The 19,799-nt window shown below is 37.4% G+C and overlaps 1 protein-coding gene across 2 annotated transcripts; it reads left to right on the top strand.

Annotated features, from left to right (window-relative positions):
- The first annotated feature begins 13,847 nt into the window (after positions 1-13,847).
- Positions 13,848-18,153, top strand: LOC149817923 (uncharacterized). Of its 2 annotated transcripts, none has more exons than XM_089985594.1 (6): positions 13,848-14,197; positions 14,373-14,449; positions 14,594-14,630; positions 14,812-14,995; positions 15,128-15,395; positions 17,718-18,153. In XM_089985594.1, the coding sequence occupies exons 1-6, from the start codon at positions 14,071-14,073 to the stop codon at positions 18,048-18,050; spliced, it is 1,026 nt and encodes a 341-aa protein (XP_089841720.1). In that variant the 5' UTR covers positions 13,848-14,070; the 3' UTR covers positions 18,051-18,153. The 2 variants fall into 2 exon arrangements, with proteins under 2 accessions (XP_089841720.1, XP_089841719.1); XM_089985593.1 differs by having other exon boundaries at positions 14,800-14,995.
- Positions 18,154-19,799: the final 1,646 nt, after the last annotated feature.

The following is a 19,799-nucleotide window of genomic DNA, read 5'->3' as shown; positions in this document are numbered from 1 at the left end:
CATTGATTTCTTCCAGCCTTGCTTAAAACAAACATATATCTTTTTCACCACGACACCCTGTGCATTTTTTGACCACGACACCCAGGACCTGTGCCGGGGGGGAGCCCCCGGACCCCCCTCTTGTAAGGGCAAAAACTTTAAATCAGGCTCCACAACGAATCAAGTTGAACGATGCTATCCATGCTGGGAGGAGCCCCCAAACCCTTCTCCTGTAAGGGCAAAAACTCTGAATCAGGCTCCACAACGAATCAAGTTGAACGATGCTATCCACGTTGGGAGGAGCCCCCAAACCCTCATCCTATAAGGGTAAAAACTCTGAATCAGACTCCACAACTCATTAAGTTGAATGATGCTACCCACGTTGGGAGGAGCCCTCAGACCCCCCTTCTGTAAGGGTAAAAACTCTGAATCAGACTCCACAACTCTTCAAGTTGAATGATGCTACTCACGCTGGGAGGAGCCCTCAGACCCCCCTTTTCTGTAAGGGTAAAAACTTTGAATCAAACTCCACAACTCTTCAAGTTGAATGATGCTACCCACGTTGGGAGGAGCCCCCAGACCCCCTCTCCTGTAAGGGTAAAAACTCTGAATCAAGATCTACAACTCATTTAGTTGAATGATGCTACCCACGCTGGGATGAGCCCCCAAACCCTCCTCCTGTAAGGGTAAAAACTCTGAATCAGGCTCCACAACAGTCAATGTGCAGGTCAGCCGGTGCTTGATGGAGCAATGTAAGATCTTCTGTTGGATGTGCATAGAAGCAGAAATAGAAGGGAGAGAGAGAGAGTGAGAAGGTTGATGTTCATGGCCTCCTCCAGGGGAGATTTCTTTCTCGGATAATCCTGCAGTGCAGATACTGGGTCTTAAATAATCATCTTCGGGGCACTTAAGTCTTTACAACCACTCATTTTCAAGAATCGTCATTTTTTTTGGCACCAATGGAGGAGAGGGTACTTAAGTCTTTGCAATCGCATCAAACTCCAACGCTAATTAATGCTGACAAACATGGGGATACGAGACGCACATGCTTACATACGTGGTGCTCTTTGGGAACCCCGAACATGAGATGTAGCTAACTGCCCTGTTCGGGGGAGGGACATATAACTTGCTTCGGGAGTCTAGTCCACAGTTTCGACGCACCCTCATCTCTAACCCGTGGAAGCCGATTATGCCGATGAAGCTTGAAGTCCAGTCGATATGGATACGCTCGCTAGAACTCTCCATTGAGCTATGGTTGATGGACGTGTTTGCCGAAATCTCGAAGGCATTGAGCAGAGAACTAGTGGACACTGACTATTTTACTCGCACTAGAGAGTAACCACATTTAGCATGCCTGAAAATTGACGTCCCGTTGTATTTTCGGCCTGTCCCATTCGTTGATATTGTGATAGAGCTCATACCAACATTTCAACAAGAAGTGATGTAAGAGAACAATATCTCTTACTCCAGTCATTGTGGTGCGATAACGCACACTTTGGGTCGGTGCAAGAATATGCCAGCGATGGAAGAAGAGACGCCCACGACTACGAATGAAGGGTGACAACGTGTTACGGTCACTCATACGATCTCCAAACAGAAACCGGGGGGAACAAAGGCTAATTGGGAAAATCATTTCTCCGTCCTTGTAGAGGACGAGTCGGCCACAACGAACAGTGAAAAGGGCCCTTGCCCAGCTGGAACTCAAGTGCGAGGGGGTGGCAGTGGCACCGCACCACCAGAAATGATCGTCGGTAAGAGAGTGAGCCCTGGCCAAAAAAAAATGGGGATGAGAGTTGAACTCAATGGAGAGATGTCGCCAGTAAAGAGCAGGAACCCGCAGGCCATGAAGCCATGAAGGAGGACATTAATGAGTCAGCCACAATGATGGAGGAGAGTGTCAAGGGGGGCTTGGCCACCAAGAACGTCCATCTGTAAAAGAGTGAGCCCTGATTAAAAAGAAGAAAAGTCAAGTTGGTTAAGACTGCCTTTATCTAAAGAGGCCCAAAAAAGGGTATGTGTGGGAGGACGGTGGAAAAGTTCTGTGCAAAGCTGGAGTCATGGCATGGTAAGCTATTGGCCATGGCAGTTAGAATAATTCTCATTATATCAGTGTTGAGCTCATTTCCGATCTATCGGATGGGTTGCTTTTGTCTTCCCGATGCCACCATCCAAAGAAGTTGAGGAAAACCACAAGCACCATCACCTCATCAAATGGAAACAAGTATGTAAACCTAGAGATGAGGAGGGATTTGTGATTAAAAATCTAGAAGAGACCAACAAAGCAGTGCTTACAAAGTTAGCATAAGAGATTTGTCATAATGAACGTTCTCTTCTGTGAAAACCAAATACCTAAAAAAGGAAACTATGTGGGTCCCTAAGAAACACAAGTGGGTGGAGGTGTGTGCGATGCGGGACGATGGCACTTATGGAGGGTTTACAATGGGCTGTGGGGGAAGGTGAGGAAACTGAATTTTGGTTCGATCCCTGGATGGAACGGGGACCTTTCATCTTGTAGTTGCCTACAATCTCTCAGTGCATAATGTATGATATCATGTGTAACATTCAAATTGAGGATGCCATAGACCACAACATCCATCTATACATGAGTATAGTTGATCTCAGGGTGAGGCTACTGCCCGAGGTCATGAGGGAGGTGGAAGAACAGACATGGCAACCCGTGTTTCAGGATGACATTCAATGAAAGAAGGGCGCCGGAGGCTTTTTGATGCGGAATGTTTGGGATATAATAAGAGAAAAGGGGCAAAATAATGACATCTTCAAGAAGGTTCGGAGTAGCAAAGCTCCCCCCACTCTCGAGTGGCTATTACCCTTAGATTGGCGATTGAAGGCAAGTTACCCACTCAAAACTAGTTAAAGAGGCTAGGGTTCCAAATGTCTAGCAAATGTGAGTTTTATAAGAGGAAGAAATCGAAGGGCATTTGTTCCTATGGTGCCAGTGGGTGATTTAGGTATGGAAGACGGTGGGAAACTTTTTTGGCAAACAATGAAGGTCGGGCTCCAATGTAAGGGAGGACCTGGAGAAATGGTCAAAAGGGAGGAAAATTAAGGATAAACATGTTCAAGTCAGTTGGAATTGTTAGATATTTTGTGTGAGTTTACATATGTACTCATTTAAAGTAATTTTATACACTTGGGTCTGATGACATCTTATAAAGTGTGGTTATAATAATTAATGTGTAAATACCTTATGTACATTTTTTATTTTATGATGGGCTAAATTGGAATGAAAACTATAGGGTGGTTACAATTAGGTTATGGTTCCCAAAATCATATATAGTGGTTCTCTTTTTCCTCCTCGTCAAAAAAGAAAATTATCTTTCTCTCATTAAGTTTAGAGAAGAAGGAAAGACCACCAATAGAAGTTTTGGAAGATCTAACCTCATTAAGATATACCGATGTAACGATTTATTCGGGTACGCTTTCACATTATGCATTATTTATTTTTTGATTTTTTCAATGATTTAGCATAAATAAATTTAGGGATGAATAAAGATATTTTTTCTAAATCAATCCAACAATTGGTATGAGAGCCTCTTATTCTTGTTAAATCGTTGAAATATTTGATTTTGTCATAATATATTTCTTTTAGGTCGCCAGAATCTCATCTAATTCGGTTTTCCTCCTTTGACTGCCAGGATTGGGGGTTGCTCATAAAAATAATATCTTCTGCCACAGTCGATATATGTCGTTTGGGGTTTGCTAGGACCTACAACCAACCATAAGGGGTGGCACGCCCCTTCGAACGTTGTTGGGCAGAGTGTCGAACGGCGTCCGGCTCTGCGCAGGCACCGTCGGGTGCCTGCGTAGGGAGAGGGGAGACCGGGAGGACCGAACGATCTTCCCCTATCTCCCTCTCCGATTTTGGTTTTGGTTTTGGGGTCAGATGGTCCCCTCCTCCATTCACCGTCTGAGCGATGGTGGAGGAGGGTCGATCAGCCCTCCCCTCGTTGTACGGTTGCGCCATGCAGGAGGGTCGTTTAGGACTCCCCACACCGTTAGGTGACATCCGGACGGAGGAGGGGCCAATCTAGCCTTCCATTTGGATTTCGACGATTAGGAGGTGCGGCTAGCCCTCGCCTGGTCACCCTTGCCAGACGTAGTGTCGACGTTCGACGATGGTGGTCTGAGGCTGTCTGTTTGCCCCAACCACAATCGAGTGACCAGGGTCTGACGAAGGGCTTGGTTCGGTCCCCATCAGATTGGTGAGGACTGACCTAGGTCGGGTGAGGTCTGACCCGCGGATTAGATCTGACTTGGGTCGGGTCTAGTCTGACCTGACCCGATGGGCCAAACCCTAATCGCATATGCATTGAAACTCATAAAGAAAAAAGAGAGAAAAAAATTTAAGGAATTTTTTTATTTTAATTATTGGGTCTAAGCCATCAGGTATGTCATTTGGGTCTCTTTAGTGGGTTGACTTCGGGTATTTTTGACCCAATTTAGATTATAGCTTTATTTTTCTTATTTATATGCATATAATTACATATTATATTCGAACTCTGGTATTCTTCTTTAGAATCAAAGTCTAATTTTCTAAAATGACTTGATTGAAATAACTTGTTACCAAAGTAACCTCTCGTAAAAATTGACTTGTTTGGAATATTAAGATATTTGTATAATTAAGATTCATGTGAATAGTGATCGCCCTAAAGGAAGAATACTATTTGGCCAAGCTCAAATATACTTTTAGTAATAAATACGGGATGATTATCAAGTTTTTCACATGAACAATGAGTCGGTCCAAAGAAAGGCTTGTTGTTTGACAAGATTAATTATTCATGTTTGATTATTGTAATAAGAGTACCACTTAAAAGTTGACATTTTTATTCAAAGACTAAATGTCAATATTGTGTTGGGTATCTTGTAATAGGGTTCATCATAGTTTAAATATATCAATTAATGTTAATGCATGTGAATTTGTATATTAATTATGAGCTTGTTGTAGTTGTTTTTTTCTTAATTCAGTAAATTTTTCTGCTTCTATGATATCTGCAAATATCAATTCAATATCTGTTTTGAATGACACAAACTTCAAAAACTAGAAAGAGAATGCTATAATCGTTCTCGGGTACATGGATTTGGATCTTGCACTTTGAGAGGATCACCCACTGCTCTCACAAATAGGAGTTTCATTGAGGATAAAAGGAATCATAAGAGATGGGATCAATCCAATCACATGAGTCATATGATCATAAAACATGTAATTCTGGAAACCTTCAAGGGCGCTATGTCTGAAAAGGTTAATGCCAAAAAGTTCTTTAAGGAAATTAAAAATTATTTTGCTAAAAACAAAAAGGCTGAGACAAGCACTCTTCTTTCGAGTCTTGTTTCAATAAAGTATAAAGGTAAGAGAAACATAAGGGTGTACATTATGAAAATAGCCCATCTTGCTTCAAAACTAAAGGCACTAAAGTTAGAGTTGTTTTAGGACTTACTCGTGCATTTAGTTCTAATATATGTTCTTGCACAATACGGTCAATTTAAGGCAGATATAACTGCCAAAATGATAAATGAACTCATTTCTCATTGCGTGCAAGAAGAGGAAAGACAGAAAGTGCTCACTTGACAGTTACCTCTAAAGACAAATATAAGAAAAAGAAAAAGAATAAGGAAGCTACAGTGGACCCTCTATCGTAGAAGAAACATCAGGATGCAAAGTTCAATTATTTCTTTTGCAAGAGTGAGGGTCACATAAAGAAGGATTATACCAAATATCATGTTTGGCATGAAAAAAATGGTACCCTCCTCACTTTGGTTTGTTCTGAGGTTAATTTAACTTATATACCCAAAGTACACTTGGTAGGTGGATTTTGGTGTTACCACTCACATAAGTGTGTTTATGCAGGGTTGCTTAAGTTATCAAATGTTAATTGATGTTGAAAGATTCATCTATGTGAGCGATGGCAAATCAGTTCAAGTTGAGGCAATAAAGACTTTTAGGTTATTATTAAAGACTGGTTGTTATTTGGATTTGAAAAAAACATGCATTGTACAGTCATTTAGATAGAATTTAATTTTCATTTCTGCATTAGAAAAATTTTGTTATTCATGTTTATTTGAAAATAGTTAGTTTAAGCTGTTTCTTAATTCAAATCTTATTGAAACGGGTTCTTTATCTGTGGTCGATAACCTATATTTACTTAATACTAGTGTCTCATATCATGAAACCTTGCATGCGAGTTCACGTGGTATGAAACAAAAATTAGCCAATGAGAATTCTACTATATTATGGCACAAGTGCTTATGTTATATTTGTAAACAAAGAATTAAAAGACTTGTTACAAGTGAAATTCTTGATTCTCTTGTTTTCACTGACTTTCAGGCTTGTATTGAGTGCATAAAAGAGAAACGAACAAACATAAGAAAGATAGGTGTCGACAAAAGAACAGACGTCTTAGAACTTATTCATATGGATATTTATAGGTCATTCCTACAACTTCTTAGAATGGTCAATAATATTTTATTACGTTCATAAACGACTATTCACGTTATGAGTACCTATATTTGATTTATGAAAAATCTCAATCACTGGATGTATTTAAATCATTTAAGACCAAAGTTGAAACTCAACTTGGCAAAATAATTAAAGTTGTCAGATCTTACCGTGGTGGTGAATATTATGGTAAATATGATGGATCAGGTGAACAATGTCTAGGGCCATTTGCTTAATTTCTAGAGGAATGTGGTATTGTCTCACAGTATAGCATGACAGACACTTCTAGCATAAATGGTGTTGCTGAGAGACGAAACGAAACCTTAAAGGATATGGTAAAGAGTATGATTTATCATTTTACTTTATCAGAATACCTCTAAAGAGAGGGTCTAAAGACGACAACCTATGTACTGAACAAAATACAAAGTAAAGCAGTAACCAAAACCCCATATGAAAAGTGGACAAGCAAGAAGTCTAGTATGAAGCATTTTCATATTTCGGGATGTTCATTTGAGGCAAGGCCATATAGGCCACATAAAAAGAAACGAGACTCAATAACGGTTAGCTGCTACTTTTTGGATATTTTGAAAGATCTAAGGGTTATAAATTTTATGACCCTATAAATAAGTCTTTTTTTGAGATGAAAAATGTTTATTTTTTTAAGGATGCTGAGTTTGAGAGAAGTGATAAGGTAAAAGACATTGCTTTTGAAGAAGAATTTGTTTCTCTTCCTACAGTTGTTATTGACAATAATTAGATTTTAATTTCTAACATTGTTTAAATAAATCTAGAACAAGGCAATATTCAAGATCTCCCTATCCAAAATCAAGTTTTTATTCCTGGAGTACAAACTTAACAACCTCAAAAAACACCTCAAGATATACCTTAACTAACTCAAGAACAAGTGTCATTAAAGAAATCCACTAGAAAGAGGAGAAGGAAAATTCTAGATGATTATATTGTTTTTCTTGAAGAATATGAGAATGGCACTGGCTTAAAGGAAGATGATTCAATCAACTTTTATCAAGCTATGAAGAGTTCTAACTCTCAAAAGTAGATAGATGTCATGCATGAAGAGTTTAAATCCATGAAAGACAATGACATATGAGATCTTGTCCCATTATCTAAAGGTATGAAACCTATTGGTTGCAAATAAATATTTAAAACCAAGAGAGATTCAAAGGGTGATGTGAAAAGATATAAGACACGTCTTGTTGTAAAAGAGTTTACTCAAAGAGAAGGTATTGACTATACAAAGACTTCCTTTTCAGTTTCTATAAAATACTCTTTCAGAATAATGACAGCACTTGTGACTCATTTTAATTTGAAACTACATCAGATGGATGTAAAGACTGTATTTCTTAATGGTGACATTGATGGGACAATATATATGGTGCAACCAAAATATTTTGTTTCAGGCGATGCAAAGAAAATGGTTTGCAAATTAAAAAAAATCATCTATGAACTTAAGCAGGCTTCTTATCAATGGTATCATAAATTTCATCAAGTTGTCATCTCATTTGGTTTTGAGCTGAATATGGTTGATAAATGCATATACCATAAATTTAATGGGGGTAAATATATTTTTTGGGTTTTATATGTCAATGACATACTACTTGTCAGTAATGATATAGGCTTATTGCATGAAACCAAGAGATTTCTGACAAAGAAATTTGAAATGAAAGATCTTGGTGACACCTTTTTTGTATTAGGAATTCAGATACATCGAGATCGTTCTGCAGGTATTCTTATATTATCGTAAAAGAGCTATATCAAAAGGATTCTTGACAGATTTGGCATGAAGGATTGCAAATTAGGTGACACCCTGTTGCTAAGATAGATAAGTTTAGTCTCGCTCAGTGCCCCAAACATAAGTTTGAAGTTAAGGATATAAAAAAGATTCTTTATGCATCAGTTGTAGGGAGTCTTATGTATGCACAAGTGTGTATATGTTCGAATATAGCATATATTGTTGGGATGTTAGGCATATATCTGAGTAACCTAGAAATTGATCATTGCAAAGCAGTCAAACGGGTTATGTGGTACTTACAAAGAATAGAAGATTACATGCTCACATACAAAAAGTTGAACCAGTTAGAGATTATTGAGTATTCTGATTCTGACTTTGTTGAATGCCAAGACAATCGCAGATCCACATCAAGTTATATTTATCTGTTTGCCAAAGGAGCCATCTCTTGGAGAAGTGCTAAGTAGACACTCATTGCATCTTCTACTATGGCGATAGAGTTCGTAGCCTGTTATGAGGCATCCAATTATGGAATATGGTTACATAATTTTGTCACTGGGATGCGGATCTTAGATGACATTGAAAGACCATTAAAGTTGTTTTGTGACAATAATTCGATAGTATTATATTTCAATAACAACATGAGCTTATCGAAGTCGAAACATATAGACATTAAGTTCTTTGTTGTTAAAGAAAGAGTGCAGAATGATCAAATATCTATTGAATATATTGGCACAAACTTTATAATTGTAGATCCGCTTACCAAAGGTTTACCACCCAAGGTCTTTCATGAGCATACTGCTCGAATGGGTGTTATATCATTCAATGATATATTGGTTTAGTGAGAGTTTGTATTCAGATGTTCTGAAATAAAATAAAATTTTATTTTATTACTGCAGTATAAGGTTCAGGCTCAAGTTTCATTATGTACTGATTTATCGTGATCTCACTAAAGAATAAGGAAGGACTAGTTGGAAATAGGCATGTTCAGATCATATTACTTGTAATTTTCATGCTTCACATTTATACTTGATCTATGTCGTTGGTTATGTCAATATACATGATCATTGATAGATCTATTTATGATGAATGTAATGAAGATCACTTTGGTTCTATGTTGACATGATCAATGAATCAGATTGTCAGAGATGTCATTTGGTAAGATAGTGTCTTTGAGCTTATAAGATTATTATATAATGCGTGATTGTATGGTGACATATGTGGCCCAAGTGAGATATTGTTAGATATTTTATGTGGGCCTATATATGTAATTAATCACTCATTATATGTCTAAGGTGAAGGCTCATTTAAAGTGATCTTATACGGTTGGGCCATATGACATCTTATAAAGTATGGTTATAATAATGTATAGATACCTTATGTGCCCTCATATGTTGATTTTTGATTTTATGATGGGCTAAAGTGAAAAGAAAACTATAAGGTATTTACAATTAGGTTATGGTCCCTAAAATCATATATAATGGTTGTTCTCTTTTTTCTCCACATCAAAAAAGAAAATTATCCTTCTTTATTAGGTTTAGAGAAGATGAAAAGGCCACCAATAAAGGTTTTGGAAGATCTAATCCCATCAAGCTTTACCAGTGCAACGATGGGTTGGGGTACGCTTTCACATTTTGCTTTATTTGTTTTTTTTGTCTTTTTCAATAATTTAGTATGAAGAAATTTAAGGACGATTAAAGATGTTTATCCTAAATCAATCCAACAAGAATATCACCTTTCATGTAGTTGGAGGAAAAAGAAACAAAATCATATTTGGATCCACACCCAAATCTCAGCTCCAGAGGATGCAATATATTACCTGTGCAGTGAGAGAGGAGGTAATGCTCTATTTGAAAAGCTCAAAAAGTTTGGTTGCCACAAGATGGAGATACATGCACACATGGGATACCCCTCCCACAGAGTGGGTGAAACTCAACACAATTAGCCTTTACAGAGATAGGTGGCATGTTGGCTATGCGGTGAGAGACCATGAGAGGGGGACATTGTGTGAGCAGACCATAAGCCCAGCTTGACTGTCAAAAAAAAAGGCATGAGAATTTTTAAATGTACCAGAAATATGATCACACGCACGCGCGCACACACACACAGTTGTGTTGATCCAAAATTATTTTGATCCTTACCATATCCATGTTACATAGTTTACAGGAGTTCAAAGCACAAGCTTGAGACATATGGAGAGTAGGGAGTTGGCCATATTTGTAGGCTTGGCCAAGATCATCAAGACCAAGCAGTGTCAAGAGTTGGCTAAGTTAGTTCGAGTGTTCAAGATCTAGAGAAGTCAATTTGAACTCGAGTGTTGATGAAGTCAAGATATGCATGTTGGCGAGCCAGTTTCTCTCAATCGCAGGCCGGAGCTGGACCACTGTCATGATACACCTCCATGACCGTGTGAAATGACAAAAACTAGCCTTTCAAAACAACCACGTAATTTAAAGCATGCCACTGTTTTTCAAAAATCATAATCATGTTAAATTATTGAACTGTTCAGTATTTACCATATTATCAATAATGCACATTACAATGTTTGGTGGTCAACCAGAATGAGGATTACATGGGTTTGGATTCAGATATTTTCTTGATCCAAAAAATAGATTCATTGTGCCTGGGTTTTAGCTGGGTCTAGATTTGACCCATTGACTGCGTAGCACATTAGGTTCCATAGGTTAGACCATGCAAGTTGCAATCCTTACGGCCCACAATGGCTCCGCTCATCTGGTAGGGTGACTTGTGAATGTTAGACGAGACATCAAAAGTTCGAAACTCACGAGTGGCATCCCGTGCTGCAAGGTCGAAGCTGGTGTATTCTCCAGTGGGCAGGGGCTCAAGGATTTTACCAACCGCAGGCCAGCTAATGTATGCTTGGTGATTGAAGGGTTTTTCCTAGGGGTGTCAAGAGTCGGGGTTCAGACCCAGACCTGATTTGAGATACTGGTTTCAGGTTCGAACATAAGTCAAATTGGATCCACCAAAAGAGATACCGTACCCAAATTTTATAAAGAGTACATGAACCAGACCCAAACCATACCTGATAAAATAATATAATTTTATATCTTTTTAACGTTGGAAATTTATGGGTCTTAGCCAGAACTCAGGTCGGACCTGGGTCTGGTGTGAAATTTCACAACCCATACTTGACTCCATATATTAATCGAAACCTTCAGGGTCCGACCCGAATTGTAATAGGACCTTCTTATTTATCACCTAACCCTGACCTTATAGGGTTTGGTACAGATCGGGCGGGTCCTGGTCGAACCCCACCCATTTGACACCCCTAGTGTTTCCCTGTAAAAAAAAAAAAGTTGCAACCCGTAAGCCCTAGCCACAGCCCAAAAAGGATCCTATCCTACAACATAGGATGCCATCCATCAAATGTCAGATCATTGTCGTTCAACTAATGCATTTGAATGGCTAGGATTAATCCACATTTCAAGATGCCAAGCTAACGATTGGATGGCTGAGTAGACAGGGAGGTTGCATGTTGGGATCCGTGTTTAAGCCTCCCCAACTTCCTATGGCTGACCACAAATCAATAACTTGTGGGAAGTTCTTATTAGTGATGCTAAAAACTAGAAAAGATAAAAACACTGGCCTGAGATTTGGTGGCACCAAAATGGCACAGGATTCATGTTCATTAATGAACTCGAGGACATCTCTACTGTTTCGTCATTTATTGTTGGCACAAGAAGAAAGGGAAAATGGTTCTCTCCCACGGCGAGTCTTTTGCCGATTTTGCCATAATCAGAGGAAAAGATGGGATGCCCGATATAAACTGAAGCATGCAGTGAGGAAGAGACGTTGGACCTCTCTCTCTCTCTCTCTCTCTACTGAGTGGGCTATGTGGGCACAGCTAAGGCTCTAGCAGACAAAATGGATTGTAGGCTGCTCCCTTTTTTACTGACCTTCTGATAAAGTGAATTAAAAAAAAAACCGCAAAAATTTTCACTACCATCATCACAGACAGAGAGGGGAGAAGTGTTCTCACCAGATGAGGCAAAGAGCGGCGTTCAGTAAAAAGTAAATGAGGGTATAATTATCGGAAAGAGCGCTGAAACTCATCATTTTATGTTACCAATTAACCCGACCCCAATAACTGTGGCAGGTAAATTTTATTATTTCGAACCCCCCCCCCCCCTCTCTCTCTGTCTAGTCCTCTTATACTATTCGCTCTCTTGCATACCAAGTTACCGAGTTGGACATACAAGATATTAGATATAACTGGGCATTAATAGCACTGAAGATGGAAAGGAGTTTAAAGTTTAAACAATGGAAGTTATCATTTTCAAATTAAAAAGACGGTCCAAGGAGATTACAGGACGTTGAGTTGTTAACCGCTGTTAGTGAGTTATGGACTAGTAAGCGAAAAACACATTAGCAGCCATTAAAAACATGTGAGGGGGATTTTTCTAGTGATAAAAATAATTCAAAATCATGTCTTGTTTCCTATAAACTGTTAATCATGATTATAATACAATCCCTTATTCAGCAAAGCACACTGTAACATTTTTTTATTTATAACCTGAATAAACCGGCACGAAGACCTGGCCGCACTGGTTCAGCCTGTGATACCTAAGATCATTGTACTGGTGGCTTAAAACTCCTATGGTAGGATTATCCTATGCTAAACCTACCACGTCTCCTAAAGAAGCCGTTTTTTTAGTTTCATTAGGTTTTAAGAGTGCTCTTATCATAAACCAGGTGGCATTGCTCTGTCAGGCTTTAGCCCATCTTTAAGATTTAGTAGGGTTTAGGAACTAAGATTTGGACCTGCTCATAGGGTTTACAGTAGGGTTTACGGTTTTGTTGGACTCTTTTCCTCTTGCACTTAGGTTGCAATGAGTCTGGTTTGAAAGGTCGGACACTATTATACCGGCGTGCACCTACCGACTCGGGTTTACCCAAATTTCTATGTAGGACTTGGCTGGCCAAGCTTTATCTCAGGAGAGGGAGAGAGAGAGAGAGATTTCACACAGTAACACGATTTTGTAGAATATGAGAACAAAAATTATAAAGCATTTGAAAAGCAGACGTCATTGACTTTATTGAGAGAGAGAGACATAGGGGGACAGCTTAGTCAAAGATGAAAACTCTTATCTTTATACTATCTATATATTAATAAAAAAAGTTCTCATTCTAAATCTACAATTTTGTGTTTTATATATATGCATGCATGGAATTTTTAGATACCAGTGAATACTAATTTGTTTGGTGCAAGTCGGTCTTCCTTGGCAATTTGAGGAGATTCCAAGACAAAATCTTAGAAGCTAAAAACAGGAAACAAACAGAGAGAAAAAGAAGCCCAATATAGCATTTTCAACGGATTTTTTTTTTGTAGTGTAAAAAAAAAAAATCAAACAGTGCCGTGAACGTAATTGTGTTATTTTTGGAGGGTATTGCATCTCCTTCCACATCTTCAGAGGCAGCGTGAATTTTGCGTCCTTGACCAGGTAATTTTGTTTCATATAATTATTATTTCTCCCTAAACGAATTAATGGTCTCCCTGTATGATTATGATGATCACTGTAGCAGAATGCAGATGAGAGAGAGAGAGGTTTCAAAAAGTTGGCACCGTCTTCCACCATGTGATGTGAAACGTGACTGATGGACAGACAGGTGTGACAAAAAGTTGTAGGGTTTAAGAAGGAAGCTTCAGGGGGTTTAGGCACTTGCCAAGTTGACTTTCTTGAGGAAGGAAAAGAAGCAAGGTGTCCTTGGGGGTGGATGTTTTTCCTCCTCCCATGTCCTGAAATTCTTTCTTTTGACTGGTTCAGAGGAAGTGAATTTCTTTTGCGGGTGCTGCTTAATGGGGGCTTAAAGTGTGATGGCTTGGGTTTTCTGAGGATCTGAGAGGCAACCAACAAAGGGAGAGAAGATGGGTTCATGCGGAAGGAATGGAGCAGTGAGGCAGTATATTAGATCAAAGGTTCCCAGATTGAGATGGACCCCAGATCTTCACCATTGTTTTGTTCATGCTATTGAAAGATTGGGAGGACAACATAGTAAGGATTTTTTTATTTGGGTTTTTTATCCTTACAATTGAAGCTATTTTTATGCTTTTTCTTTTTGCACAGACTGTGCTTTGGAAGGATTCCGTTGGTGAAAAAATTAGTAGGGGAAGATGATATGCTGTTTTTCTAATTGATTTGTGTGTGTTTATTTTGGGGGTTGATGTAGAAGCCACACCAAAGCTTGTACTTCAGCTAATGGATGTAAGAGGGCTCACCATTTCCCATGTTAAGAGCCATTTGCAGGTATTTGTTCTACTGTCTGTAGCTCATCTTTATCCTTTAGTTGTTGCTTCTATCTAGACTTTTTTTGTTAGTCCTGTTATTAGTAATAAGTAAAATGATTATATTAATGATATTTTTTCTTTTCTGTTCGTTGCTTGGAATCAGATGTATAGAAGCATGAAGACTGACTTGAGTAAGCAAGGTATGTATGGAAGCAGTAATAATTTCCATTCACAATATTCCTTCATTGAATTCAAAATTTCAGACGTCTTGTGTTCATCTTTTCACGGTTGTAATGCTCTCTCTCTCTCTCTCATACACACGGTAAGCTTACTTTTCTTACTTTTTTTTATTATTTTTTTCATGCACAGTTTTTTCTGCAGTGACCCATTCCTCTCATCCAAGGACGGCACATCATGATGTTGGACATAATCGTGGTGATGATGGTCGTTGTGTTGATAATGATGATGACATTATCTCTTCATCCACAGTAAAAGACTCAAAATCCATCACCACGGGGTTCGATTCTCAATCCCTCTTGTATCATGACGCCCTCCATTCAGACAGGTTTTCACACATTCATTTTTTCTTCTTCTCAAATATTCTCCTCCACCTTTCCCACCTTGACCCCTTCCTCCATTTTCAACTTCCTTTTTTAGTCGCTCTTCAATTTGTTTATAGTTTTTCTCTCTGTAAAAGTATTAGGCACGCAGACGCAGCAGAGAACTGTCCGGATTTCTACGTTGAATGCCCGGTTTATTCACCACAGTGCAGCAGTAAGAAAAGAATAAATGCCACAGTCTCTTGCTCGTACTATTCTGATGATGCCCTGGAGGGTTTGAGGACTCAACAGGGAATAAACAGTTTTCCATGGCAGACGGATGCTGGAGGAATCAGACTATTCTCTTCAACAAATCTTTACAACTTCATTGCAGTTGGATTTGCGGAGAACCCATCTGATATTCAGGTTCGTCTCTCTCTCTCTCTCTCTCTCTCTCTCTCTCTCTCTCTCTCTCTCTCTCTCTCTCTCTCTCTCGAAGTCCTTTTCTTTATTAGGTGGGTATTTCTAAACCACGTTGAAGTTTAATACTGTAAGCTTCCACTATGTATATCGTCATCACCACCATCATTTTTTAGCCTATCCTTATACCATTGAGTTGATAATGAGCTTCGCCTTTCTATATGCTGTTGTGGTCATTCTTTTTGTTTGTTTGTTTCTGATGTAACCTATAGGCCATTTTTAAGCTATGCATTTTAAGTAGGTTTCATACTGGGAAATTATATTATAAATTCGAATATCTGTGATAATGGTACTATTGTAATTTACAATTTGAAGATGAAGCCTGATATCACAATGTTGGTCCTACTGCACATGTTTATAAGCTACTTCTTTTATTGAATGTAGTTCAGTAGGATCGAAACATATTTATGTATCTAAACTAGTCGAAACTCATAAGGGGAGGTTGTTTTGACCAAATCTGACCTCATGGTTATACTCAGCATGGTCAAAACAGTAATGATGGACTCTTTGATCATAGTTTTTCTACATAAAAATGTTTTATTGTGGTTTGAATTTTTTTTACTGGAGAAACCGCTCCAGGTGCAGAGACCTAACCGCGCTGACTCAGCCTGCTATACTTACAGTCTCTGTCCATGTCAGCATATATAAAACTTCGAGGGCTTACCCCCTCAATCTCAGAGAGTCGCTATGCTTCGGCTCTTACTCAAGGGGTTGATGCCCATGGGATTTAAACCTAAACTGCCAGTCATAGGGTCCAAGCCCCATCCCACTAGGCCAAATCTCTTGGGTCTGAGGTTTGAAATTTTGGTACACTGTAGGTCTTTGATTTTTTAGCCGTTCGTGAAATCTGATATATACATTAGAAAAACATGATCTGGAAGTTAATTTCTACAAAACTTAATATGTGGAACACATATGAAGGGTTAGATCTGCCAAAACAGCTTTAAAAAAATATTACATTTTTTCACTAGGAAGTTCTTTACCTACGAGGGTAGCAAACATTACCCCTTTAACCTTACCAATACTTTAATAGTAAGGGAGCGTTTTCTTGCCTTAGATCTCATATCCGAGTGCCTGATTAGGTATGGGGTCCACGTGAGATCTTTGGTTCATATCCTCAGGTTTGAGATTCACAAATCCTTAATAAATACAAGGATCTCTGGCCCGATTTGGGGGTGGGGTAGGGGTGGTCGGGCCAAAGATCCATATATTAGAGATCCTAAGATCCGAAGCAATCAAACGTAACAGGTTACACTAAGATTTACATTTTAGAACCAAAAGGCAGTTGTATTGTCGTGTATAACTAGGGATGAGAATGGGTCAGATTCAGAATGAGGGTTTTGAAATTTTTGGATGTTCTTGATCCTATTCCAAACCAAATCCTTATGTATTCAGCTGTTCTGGAACCGAACCGCTTGCGTCCCTATGCATATACCCCATGTTCATGCTGTCATAGAAATTTGATGTTTGGGACCAGTGCCCCGAAAAGCATGAATGCTATTTTTGTTGATACTTGATAACTAACTGCACTAACATTATTGCATCATTTTGACACTGCAAAAGCTTTGCTTCTCAAAAAAGATTATTCGCAGTAACATGGCACACGCACATACACTCACACAGTCACAAAAGAATGGGCGCATGCACTTAAAGAGAAAAAAAGAATTTAAAATATTTAAGTAGAGAGCAGAAACAATTTAAAATAAAAAAGTTAATAATCTTAATATTTATTGACTTGGTCATGAACAATTTGTCCATGTCGGAAAGAAGTGCTCGTACCAGTGAATAATTACCACTTTGAAATTTTGTTAAAATGGTCTTTTAATACTACATATGTTGATATATATTTATAGAATCACTAGAATATGATAACTAATGTGTGAACCGCGATTTTCATAGATTTTTTGTTCTTTTTTCTTGAATCTAGCATGCTTGGTTTTATAACAACCCATTCTTGAATGGTCTGATTTTAATGCATAAACTAAATTTTTTTAAGGCTTTAAAATCAATGGCTCATAATCTTCATAAATATTCAAGCATTCAAAAATAACATTTTTTCATAGAAAATATACAATCTAATGCTTGATTCCAAGCAAATTCACCATGCCAAGCACATCCGCACGGTTGGATTTGTAAAAAAAGTATTGAAAATGCCCATATTTTTAGTTCTCATATTTCAGTGACTCTACTTATATGTACTACATTTTAGTTATTTTTTCCGAAGGAGTTGTTCGCTAATGCGCTTCATAATTGATAATTAAACTGCAGAGTATGGGAGCAATTCAACAGCATATGGTGTCAAGAAAACGCCAGCATGAAGAAAACATGGAATCTGTTTATCTCCAATCTCCATCTCAGTCTTTCAAAGAAGGAGAAGGGGAAGAAGCTAATGATTGCACACTGTCTTTATCATTAAACACTGCAGAAAAGGGAAGGTGCTCATCAAGGTGCAACACCTCCTCGAACAGTGAAACAAGTGAAGGGGTTTTTCATTTTCCAAGGGAAAGCTTTAAGGAAAACCATGTGTCTTCCATAGGGAATGATCGCATAAACTTGGATCTAAGCATTTCTCTATCTGGTTCTTATGTTGAACAAACATAACTAAGTTGAGATACTGCTTTTTGTGAACCTTTTGTATGAAATTCACGCTAGTCATGTACCTTGTTCTAAAGCTTACATAGTTTAATTTTAGTGTTGTTTATAATTTGGTGTTGAAAAACATGGTATCTCAAGATACTAAAATAACATATAAACTTTATAAAATTTAATATTACAAAGAATATTATCAATCAAGCATGATATATTTATCTTTTTTATTTATTTAAAACAATTATATTAGTAAGAAATGCTATACACTTTTATACATAATCCATGTGACATGCCAATTTAAATATACAAATGAAATCTTCGTGACCAAATCAATGTTCTAAATTAGTATATAGGATCATAAATAATCAATTAAAATATCTAAGTATTTCTAGATGGATCAAATTTCAAATAATTTATACTTTCATTTAGAAATGAACATGCAATTATAATTAACAATCATCAACATGATTTTAGTTATGGTAAAAAATAAAATCAAGCTTATTTAAATAAGCAATTGAAACTATAAAAACATAAACCGTTTGTTTTTTATGAAATTTTGAACATGAGAAGGAATTTGCTTTTGACTTAAAGAGAAAATTTAGAGAATTGAATAATCTTTTCAACACATCAAAAATTATTGAATTTTGATATACAATTGTAAAGTTATGTCTTCTGAAAGCTGACTATGTTAAGTGTTATCTATGATTCAACCTAAATATATGTATAAAATTTAAGCATAAATTTGAATAAATAATATACATAAATTAATAATAATCTTAAAAAATAGAGAAAGTGAAAACGTATCTTTCACCCATCAAAGCTTTCAAATCCATGTTAATTGAAAAAGAAAGAAAAAATAAAGTACAAAACTAGATCAACTTACTTTAACTTGAGCTATCATTAAAAGAGAAACAAACTCAAGCTTTTGTGTGCATCCTAAGTTTAAGAGCATAATGAATGGGATGGATCGGAGCTTGTCTCTTTAACTCTATGATACAAGGGTACCCAAAAGGATTTTTTATTACTCTTTCCTAGAGTGAGACCCTCTATTTATAAATTATGAAGTCTTCAATCTCTTATTAATAAAAGGAGTATTAGTTGATACCAACCTCCAATCACACTTTCTTAATTGACAAGATCATCTCTTGTTAAGTAATATTTTAAATTAAAATAAGACTCTCAAAGTTGTAGAGATTTTAGATATACTAAAAACAAAATTTAACAAATATAATAATTACAAACATTTTTCAAAAAACATGATTTATAAAAAAAACTTTTTGGCAAATCACGACTTTCACTCAATGTATGCATATTTACTAGTATACTAACTTAGACTACATTGAAAGATCTACTAGTGGTCTGACCTTAATATAATGTATTCATGCTAGTTATTGTTACATGCATTAAAAAAACTTTGTTCACCCAGTATAGAACTTGTTGATTGTCTAATACTAAAGTTCACATAGTTAATTCTATCTCGAAGGTTACTAACGAGTATGGTTATTAACTATTGTCTCTCTATAGGGCTACCTGCCACCGTGCATATCAAATTTCTTAATTGGCAAAGAGACAATATCGGGTCTATTGCAAGCATGTGTGTTGCATGCTCCATGGTCTTTGTTAAGTCCTCAGTTTATTTTCTCATATTAACACTATGATAGAGTCTATCTCTTGAAAGCCTCATCTTCAAGAGACCCTATTGTAGAAAAGAAATAAGATATATTGCATCACCCCAATTCACTCAGGTTTATACCCTTAACT

The sequence above is a fragment of the Nuphar pumila genome, chromosome 13, assembly GCF_984573655.1.
Source record: "Nuphar pumila chromosome 13, dmNupPumi1.hap1.1, whole genome shotgun sequence".
NCBI classification, from domain to species: Eukaryota; Viridiplantae; Streptophyta; class Magnoliopsida; order Nymphaeales; family Nymphaeaceae; genus Nuphar; species Nuphar pumila.
Note: the sequence above shows the minus strand (reverse complement) of the source record. Positions and strands in the feature narration are given on the sequence as shown.